The 10,266-nt window shown below is 38.5% G+C and overlaps 1 protein-coding gene across 5 annotated transcripts in view; it reads left to right on the forward strand.

The window, feature by feature from the left end:
- The first annotated feature begins 528 nt into the window (after positions 1-528).
- nup214 (nucleoporin 214) overlaps positions 529-10,266 on the forward strand; it is a 38,374-nt gene continuing 28,636 nt past the window's right edge. For all 5 annotated transcript variants that reach the window (XM_034896472.1, XM_034896470.1, XM_034896471.1 and 2 more), the window contains exons 1-10: positions 529-771; positions 1,518-1,710; positions 1,845-1,999; positions 2,276-2,474; positions 2,564-2,634; positions 2,748-2,811; positions 2,999-3,102; positions 3,759-3,865; positions 4,019-4,085; positions 4,557-4,680. In XM_034896472.1, coding sequence (XP_034752363.1) covers positions 730-771; positions 1,518-1,710; positions 1,845-1,999; positions 2,276-2,474; positions 2,564-2,634; positions 2,748-2,811; positions 2,999-3,102; positions 3,759-3,865; positions 4,019-4,085; positions 4,557-4,680 — 1,126 coding nt within the window. In that variant the 5' untranslated portion in view covers positions 529-729. The remainder of the gene's footprint in view (positions 772-1,517; positions 1,711-1,844; positions 2,000-2,275; positions 2,475-2,563; positions 2,635-2,747; positions 2,812-2,998; positions 3,103-3,758; positions 3,866-4,018; positions 4,086-4,556; positions 4,681-10,266) is intronic.

Genomic DNA, 10,266 nt, shown 5'->3' on the forward strand with positions numbered 1-10,266 from the left:
TGTTTCAAATGAAAAATGTGAAAATGTTTATGCACCTTCTGACTCAGACATCAATAATATATACAACACAAATGCAAGTCGCCACTTTTGATGTTTCATAAGAATCTACCTTTCATTCCCATCATGGTATTTGCCATCACCAGTTTTAGTTGTGTAGTCCAAGAGAACCTGATTTCTTTAAATGCAATACAGAAGAATCTGCTTTCTAATAAAAGTCCTTACTTCACCATACACTGCCCTCCTCTCTTTTGTCTCTGTTGCTATTAGGTTGTTTCTATAAGATAGCTGTGTACCTTCAGGGATTTCCCCAGTGCTAACCCAAATACCCATTACTCAAGAGAATCATTTTATTAAGATTTCACTCCAAGAAAGCTTGTTTGAGAAGTTCTTGCAAGTTGTGATGTATTGTAGAAATGCATTACATTCGGATTCATATGAAATATAGCAGGACATCGTCAATATGCAGGGCAATCAAGCCTTATCTTATCAAATGTTTATGTGAGTATGTTGTGATCTCAGGCATAGACCGTATCAAGCTATTGCTACATTCATGTGCTCTGGCATCAATTTGTCATCCTACGTAGCTATGACGTTTTTCATGGCAAAATCGCGCGGTGTGCTTCTGACAGACTAATGTGGCTCACCAGAAATTTGTCTCAGATACAAACAAGGAAGGTATAAACTAATACAACAGATCGCCTGGAAAAGCAACAACCTTGGTTCTTTAAAATGAGTGACGAAGCAGATTCCCCTCCTGAGAGGGAAATGAAGGTATGCTGTTATGTACAAGTTGTATTGACAGGTTAGCATGTGTGAGCTAATGTTTGCTAGCACTGTGCTTAATCTTTAATGGTTCTGGCTAGCTTAGCTGGTCGGGTTTAAGCTGTTGCTTAGTTAACCGTAAATCATAAACACTTCAGTTACAGAGCCATATACACAAAAATAGCAGTTAGAGTTTAAGGTAAGAGCTTAAAAGTCTGGAAATAAAAAGCTGTTACAGCAACTTTTATCTTCTCAGTTCGTAGCCAGCTTCTTAGGCTAGCACGGTAGCTATTAGCACATTAGCTAAAACTACATCATAAAACGTTATACTCACAGAGAGTTAAATGTTATCTTGACGTTATGTTAAAAAACAACATCCTGTGTCTGAAATAAAGTCATTAAAGACGCGTCACTTCAACACATTTGTTGGAACGTCACCGACACAGCTTAGCAGCATTAGCGTTAGCTAACGTGACGTGACTCCACACCATGTTGGCTATAAACCAAGGTTTTAACTTTTCATTTTGAGGCTTTGCGTAACTTGTGTTGGTAACAACTAGCTAGCCAAGGTTAGTAGACATATACTTGCTTAAGATACTTGGTAAGCATGCTCCGGCTCCACAATTAACAAAAGTGGCTGTTAGATTATACTGCTGCGCGCGTGTTGTCTAGCACTATTGACAATATATTCTTGTTTTTCTTTCCCATAACTGCTCACCCTGAAGTAACAAGCAGTGCTTGTTTTTCTTTTTCAGGACTTTCAGTTTCGTCAGATGAAGAAAACAAGAGTCTTTAACCCTGCTGAAGATTTGCCCAAAGAAAGAACTAGTCTGCTTACCATCTCAAACAAATTTGGTTTAACTTTTGTAGGACTCCATAAAACATTCAAAGTTTACCTAACTCAAGACATTCTGTCTGATAAATTTGACGGTAACACCAACGAAATAGGTATGAATATAACCACTAAACAGATTTTAATTTGAATATGTATCCAATCAGTTTTGCACCATATTGTCATAATTAGTTTTTGTCGATTCATGTCTTTTACTCACATTTCCCTCCAATTTTCCACTTTGATCTAGTTGAGGGGACAGCAGCATTAGCGGAGGTTAATGTGGATCTGGCTCTGCACCACTTGGCTCTCAGTTGTGATGAACTTACTTTATCAGTATGTGGCATGACTGAGGAGGCGGGTTTGTCCATCACATTCTATGATGTCCGCACCTTCATGAACAAGGTGACTACTTTACTCTGTGAATTCAATGTGCCAGGGTATTAGAAATACATCACGCTTACGCGAACTACGCATGGGCATCGTCAGCGTGCGACTAACAGTCAAATTGTTATTGAAAGATAGTACATAATGAAATATTATTATTGAAAATACAATCAATTTCCATACAAACAAATTTCAGTTCAAATGTGATTGCTTCTCATGACCAGATATGTACCGTAGGTATTAATTTATGCCTTTGAGTTGTTGATTTTTTAAACTTGTCTTTATGCCCAATAGGCAAGACCACAGAAGCTACCTTTTGCATCACTGCTGCCAGCAGTACACCCTGGCAGTTTAGTGCAAGACCTGAAGTGGAATCCTGTACAGGCATCCATGTTGGCTGTCTGTTTGTCTGACGGCCGTATGATGATTTTGGATGTTACTGACATTGTCAACATTCAGGCCGAGCTACCTGCTTCAAGTGGCATCACATGTCGTGAGTTAGACTCTGCGCATAATTGAGTTCACTTGTCTTCCATATCTCTATTGTGGCTCAATTTTTATTATGTACTCTGTTTCCCACAGTTTGCTGGAGTCCAAAAGGAAAACAAGTTGCTGCTGGAAAAATGAATTCCACAGTCAGTCAGTATACACCAGTAAGTGAACCTTATTCACCGTAATTAAAAATATAACACATAGTTGCTCCCTCAAAGCTGGTGCATCCGATGACTGATAAGATGAATAACTGATTTTCTCCTCGTTTGAAAAGGCACTACAAGAAAAGAAAGTTATCCCATGTCCACACTTCTACACCTCTGATGAACCTGTCAAAGGTAAGGCAAATCCTATACCAATTAAATAGAAGGAGATGAGCTGTGCGCCATATACTGAGCTGGATTATTAATAACATAAAACTGAATTTACCACCAATATATTACATATTCTAATTTAGTTTTATTTTCATAACTGTGTTTGAATCCCATCTGCATTTAATGCCTCTCTTTCCATTGTCTCTCACAGTTCTGGATGTGCTGTGGCTGAGAACCTTTGTGTTTGCAGTAGTATATGCTGCTGCAGATGGCTCCCTTGAGACCCCTCCTGAGCTAGTGTTGATCTCCCTTCCTGTAAGTACACCCTACATCCATAGTCCACTGAATTCACCTATTCACATTTGGATGATTGTCATCCGGCACCCCTTCAGTCTTCAATGCTGTCTAACTCATTGCCTCAGTAGATCAATTTGACCATATATTTAGTGTTAAATATACATGAATCTTACATGTTTTTTGAAGCTATGTCCGCCACATGTCCACAACAACAATGTGAAGAAACAAATGTAACATTTGATCCTCTACCAGATTAGAAATTGAAGCTTTTAAGGCCACATGCTTAGTGGCGTTACCATAATTGTGTGAAGTGGCTCTGTAGTTACATAAAGGCTCCTATAGCAGCTCCCATGCGGCTCCTTATGTATTTTTGAGTAGAATTCTTCATGTAACTGACCACTAAGCCATACAGTATTAGGCTTTTGTTGTTGGTTCCATACTTAGCTACTGAGGTTACATATTGTCCCACATGTCCTTGTTCATACACCACCTATCACATAAAATGAAAATTGAAATTACAGCTGGGCAGCATATACTTCTCAGTCTTTTTCTGGTAAATGTATAAACTATTAACTAAAATTTGCTTCCACCACACAAAATTGTAATCAAGTACTCCATCTTATCAATGTACCATAACCAAATGTGTTAAATTGTGATTTGTTTTTGTTTTGTAGAAGAAGGATGAGAAGGTGGACATAAAGTATTTGAACTTTAGTGACTCGGTGTACGGAAGCTGTACTGAGCGACAACACCACTACTTTCTTAGCCATGTAGAGGACTGGTAAGAATGATCATGATTTACAGGCATGGATGGTATAAGAGGCACCCAGATACATTATAACTGTTGATAATGTCAAACTCAAGTTTGATTTATTTCGATGTCATGTTAAATTGGTGTAATGTTTTGCTTTTCGTCATTGTTCATTTCATCCAGGGATCTTGTGTTTGCGGCATCAGCAGCTTCCATTGAAGTCAGCGTCATAGCCGCCAGAGAGGACAAGGTACATGATCAAGTGAAAAGCTGAAGATGTTATCGGAATCATTTAAATTTATTTTAAAGTTTGACTTTAAATGACACACTGTTGAATGAAGACAGAAATAAAAGGTGTCCCTTGTGATGATTGATTTCCATTTAAATTGCAGGAGAGAAGTAAACTATAAGATCGGTATATTAAAGTACCCTTGGACAGTTCATAATTGTTCTACCTAATGCCAAATTCTCTTGACAACAGTTAGGCCAGTTTGTGGATGTGCTAATGTTTTATTAGGTCTTTACTGCAAATAAATAATGTTATCCTTAGTGCTGAATTAGACTTGATTTGATCTAAGCTACAACTGATTACGTGAAGAAGAAAACAAATTGTATTCTGATCTTTTCATTGAGCTTTGATTTACAGTTTGGATGCTTACTGTATGGTGTGAGGGAATTTCTTTAGCCTGTGATGAGCATGACTGATTGATGTCCTTCTTAGATCTGGGAGCTTTGGATCCTGGAAGATGCAAGTAGGGCTGAGCTTCCAGTGACTGACACAAATGAAGATACTCTGCCCCTTGGTTTAGCCATAGACTACACCAGCCAGCAGGAGATCTACATCAGTAAGTGGAATTTGGCTTTCTGTGTACTTCCTCTCTTCTCCTGTCTGACCACAGATTTCACCACATCTACTCAATACAACTACACTTACCCTAACGTTGGCTGTTAAATTCTCTACAGCAAAGGGGCCCCTCAAAGATGGTTGTCAGTTGACCTATTAACACCAACTTGCAACCCAGTATAGACCTTTTATCACTTTTCATAAAACAAAAACAAAGTTAGGCTTTACTTTCCTAATAATAAAAAAATTGGGGATTTGTATTGAAGGTCAAATGTCGGTTTATCACAAATCTGTTGTTTAATCAGTCTTGTGATAATTATTATATTCAGGTTCTGCCAGAACCCTGTAAAAAAAGAAGAAAAAAGAATTTGGCTTAATGCTGACCCCAGTGTAAAGTCATTTTGGTGCAGTTGAGTATTTGTTTTATTTTTTTAAATAAAGCTGAGGTAGATTTCTTTTAGGGCTGAACGATGTTATGTTTTAACATCAACGTCACAATGTGCGCATGCGCGATAGTCACATTGCAGGACGTTGCAAAGTGTGTATGTGATGTTAGTCCGACAGGGTTTGTTTTGGGAAGTGAGGCTCTCCGTGTGTAGAAAAGTACCGTAGGCAGCAGCTGCAATGCGCATAGTTTTCCAAGGGCAGTCCGTGATACTGCATTAGTCAGTGTTTTATATTCGCTGCAAATGCAAACTAAGTCACCTGATTAATGCAACATAATCACAACGTTTCCTGGCCATTTTCCCCCTCAGAAAGCTGCTACCAGCCAGGCTAAAGCTAATATAGTTAGCCTAAAGAAACAAGGGGTCCGTCCATCCCAACTAACGTTACGGTTCAGGGCGGCGACACTGGAAACGTAACACTAATCAACAACAGAAAACTGTGTCTGATCTAACGTAATTTACACTGATTTAATTTTTTTTGGGTACACAGTTTGTTGCTAGTGTGCGTGACATGCAGGTCTGATCAATTTATCAAACAAACAAGTTGGCCTTGCTAGTCGAACACAACCTGAAATTTAGAGGAAGCAACATTCAGTCATTGTCATACACTTTAGCCTGGATTAATAGTATTATATAATAATATATTATATATAATACAATGGTGTCGTGCTAGTCAACCAGCGTATTTCTACCTAATTTCCCTCTCCAAAATCACTTCAGAAAGGTAGTCACAGCGCTTACCTGCTTTGGGCTTTGTAAAGCACTAAAGTTCAACAAAGAATTTGTCACATTAGAAAAGATCCTTTTATCATCCTTTTATCATCATTATCATTAGTAATCAGTTATTGTAAAACAGATATACTGCTTCTTTTCAAATACTGAACCAGAAGACAAACCACACAGAGCCGTAAAGGGCCCAACATTACCAAAATAACACCAACAGGCAGAGAAAATAAAACAACAACATAGGTAGACATGTAATTGAGAACAATAACAACCACAAAAATTACGTAATAAAATAATAGATAAATCAGGAACAACTTGACAGTGTCCAGCCACCCCTTCCCACCCCAGTGTAGTGCCACTTAGATGTGCTAAAGACTATTGCCTGCATAGTAAATCTTGACCGTTCATCTTTTCCATAAATGATATCATTGGTCTCCAGATCTTTTCAAAGTCCTCCAGCTTAGCATTAAGGATGTAACAATCCTTTCCAGGTGGAGGATATCAGTCAGTGTTGCAATCCAAACTTTAAAATTCATTACCTCTTTGCGCAGAGGAGGCCATGGGACAGGAGATGGTACTGTGCAGTCTCTAGTGTTCTGAAGCACCCAGTATAACCCACAGTGGGACTGGTCTTGATTTGAACTTTAAAAACCTGTGAATAGAACAGAAATATTCCCACCCAGAATTCCTGAAGCTTAGGGCATAGAACATAACTGTAATAAATCTACATCCGCTTGGTTACATTTTTCAAAAATTGAGGACACATCTGGGAAGATTTTGTGTCTGGCATTAAGGGAGCACATACTGACATATTTCAGACCTTTGTCCCAGGTGTCCTCTGCTATTCCCATCCCTAATTCTTTTTCCCAGTCTTTTTTTATACCCTCCATATTTACTTGCTCATGGTCTTGTAACACATTATATGCATGAAATTGCATATTTTTCTACTAAACAGTCTCTGAGACATTGGTCCCATTTATCAGGTGTTGCTGTCTAAAAATGGTCGTCTCCAATAGAACCGGCATAGTCTGCGGCCTTGTTATGTACATCAAAATACTGTCCGCGTACAGCAATATTTAGCTTGAAGTGTATTCCGTGTCATAACTATGAATCTCACTGTTTGCACAAATTGACACAGCAATGGGCTCTAATGCAAGAGCAAACAGCAAGAGTCTAAGAGCGCACCCGTCTAGTGCCACTGCGCAAATTTAATGCATCTGAAACTGTCCAATTAGTAAGGTTCTAGCATTAGGATTTGTGCATAGTAATTTAATCTAAGCCGGTTCTCAGTCCGTTGGGAGTTGGGTTGGGAACCGGAGGGACGCCGCTTCAAGTCTCCGTGCGGACCAAAAGTACGAAGTGTGGGGCACTGGGCACTGCCAGGTGCTGTTGAGCAAGGCACCATACCCCCTCCCAACCGCTCAGGGCGCTGGTCCAGCTGGCAGCCCACTCTGCCATCTCTCCATTTGTGCATGAATAGGTCCTGAGCGTGTGTGTATTTCAGGCCTGTGTGTAGTGATTCTAACAAAGTGTGCATTTTAATTTTCCCACTGGGGATCAATAAATAGTATACATTATAAATTAAAGCCTTTTCGGCATATAAACTTAAAATCAGCAAATCTTCCTTAGGGTGTCTGGGGGAGTACATGATATTGAAGAAGCGCCTGAAATTATGAAAGGAGTCCCTGTTTGGAATAAACCCTATCTGATCAGGGTGTATCAATTTGGCCATGTGCAGACTGAGTCTTCTTGCTAAGGATTTAGCCAAGATTTTCTGGTTGGTGTTAAATAAAGACTCTGGCCTGTATGAACTTTCTTGCTGTCAGTCTTTCCCTTTCTTTGGATTATTCATTTAATGTTGGTGGTAGTGGGCTGCTCTCAAAGGCCTTCTTGTACATTCAATGTAAATATGAAGTTATCATGTTACAGAACTTTTATTAAAACTCATTGCATATATCTTCGTGTTCGCTGCCCCGTAATTTCCAGCTCGAAGGTACTCTGATCTCTCTCTGACAATGTAGCTAAATTACACATATCTAAAAATTATTCCATAGCCTTAGGCGCACACTCTTGGGAAGTGTAACATTTTTCCGTAAAATTGACACAATGTAATGTTAATATTTTTATGTGAAGTAAGAGGAGCACCTTATTCTGATTTTATTGTGTGGATGGTCCTATCCCCTTCCCTTTTCAGCAGCTGTCTTGCCAATAGTTTGTATGGTTTATCCCCAAACTCAAAATAGGTCTTCTTAATGAATGTGAATGCTTTAGAATTCTTTTCAGAAAGTGTTCGATTGATCTGGTATTTACGGGCTGTTCTTTTGTTGTGTGTCTCTGTAGATGGTTGAGTGGGATTTTCTGCATCTAATTTTTGTCTTTGCTCTGAGGTAGATTTCTACTCAGATAGGACAGTGTTTTCACATTATTGACCAGGGCTGATTTATGGCAATGTTGGATTTACATCAGTGATATATGCATCAGTGAGATGAACCTTGATATGGCATGTATTTCATTCACAGGCACTACCATCTTTATGCCAATTTGCGACCATTTTTCTGAATTTAATTTTCACAAAAAGTTCTATATCCCAATATTTTGTACGATCGCATCACAATCTAAAATCACAGACCGTAATAGAATATGTTTTCAACCATATTCTCTACCATAATCAAGCTAAAATCACATTTCCTACATTCTATTTCCAATAGTCAAAATATGTTAAATCTGATATCTCCCAACTGCAATTGCCATCTGCGCTAAAGCTCACGCAATGCACTGCGTTTTGGGTTTCAGTGTAGAGAGAATAAACAAGTTTCAGGGTTTGTACACCATCTGCCACCAGCGATAACGGCCACCTAAATAAGCCTGTTTGCGTGATTAGAGTATTTTGTACTGTGTGTGTGTGTATAGTTAATTTTCTCAGATTCCTTCAAAATAATTCCTGTGGGCTTAGGTTGAAATATTTAAGAATTGAGTGGGTCATAGTAAGGTTAACTTTAATTTCATAATAGTTGGTATTATCTCTTGAACTGCATTCCGTTGTCTTTGTTTTAAGTTGTTAAACACTCCCTTAATATACAGATGAAGCTGAAATTCACCAGATTTCTTTGTGCATCCAGAATCCTCTGCAGTGCTGTTTTGCAGCATGTGCAACGAATAGTGATAAGCTACAGTCTCAGTACACAGTTTTATCTTAAATGGCCTAGTCTGCCAGACACTCACGTAGAACTGCTTTTACTGTCTAGTCACATCTCTCCCCCCTCACTCCAAGAACCCTTTCCCCAGCAAGAAAAAACCTGCAATTTGAGGCAACAATTTGACATGAGTTTAGTCTGATCAGAACCTTTATATGAAATGAGACATCGGATAGTAAAAGCGAAGGAAGAGTAACAAGACTCATCTGTGGAGAAAAAATGTGCTCATTAAAATGGCTCACACAAGCTAGAGGACCACAACAAACACCAAAGCCCAGACAATCCTGTTGCAGAATGCTGATGAGGTTTACCGTGTGCCTCTCCCTTCTGTTCACTCTCTTCTATCCATTTTGCTTCTCGCTATGTTTCAACCATAGTTACATTACTGAGATTAAACTAAACTTTAGATGCTATATTTTGGTTTTGGTTCTCTGCGTTATGTTTATATTTTGTGAAGAATGTAGGATCACTTTTTCTTGAAACGTAATACTTAAAATTTTCTGTTTGCATATGTATTTGTATATTAAATATGTAAATGTATTTTTGTGTGTGGGTGTATGTGTCTGTAGTAGGTTTAGCATTGTATTCATGCACGCAATGAAATACTAATGTACTTTAATAATTTTCAAGCAGACATGCAGTGCGTGGAATGAGTAAACAGTAAATGCAAATTATACAATAATAGTCCAGAGAGGACTCAGTGGTAATTAATCAAACCCTGTAATGTAGTTGGAGCAGTTGGTGCTGTCATTCCCTGGTGACAGTGAAAGTTATGCTTGAGGAATAGTTTTAGATATGAGAAAGCTGTAGAGAGAACAAAGTGTACTTTTTTGACGTATCTGAAATCACTAGTTTTACCTCTGACCTGTGCATCTTTAACTTTGGGCGTGAATGCTCGGTTACATTGTTTAAATGTTGGTTTAGATTGGCTCTGCCTGTTTTTGTCTGAAGCCCACAGTACGTTGCATGATTTTGGAGAGTGCAGGAAAGTGGGTGTGAAGATCAGGAAAGAGTAACTCTGTTTGTGGGCTTGCCAAGAACAAGAATGCAGTGAACTGTTTTACCAAATGAGGCGTCTTAGGATAGATAGATAGATAGATAGATATTTATTGATCCCAAAAAAATGGGAAATTACAGTGTTAAAGCAGCACACAAAATATACATACATACAATATACATGAAATAATAATAATTACAACATATATAATAACAACAAAATAA

The sequence above is a fragment of the Etheostoma cragini genome, chromosome 16 (genome assembly GCF_013103735.1).
Source record: "Etheostoma cragini isolate CJK2018 chromosome 16, CSU_Ecrag_1.0, whole genome shotgun sequence".
NCBI lineage: Eukaryota > Metazoa > Chordata > Actinopteri > Perciformes > Percidae > Etheostoma > Etheostoma cragini.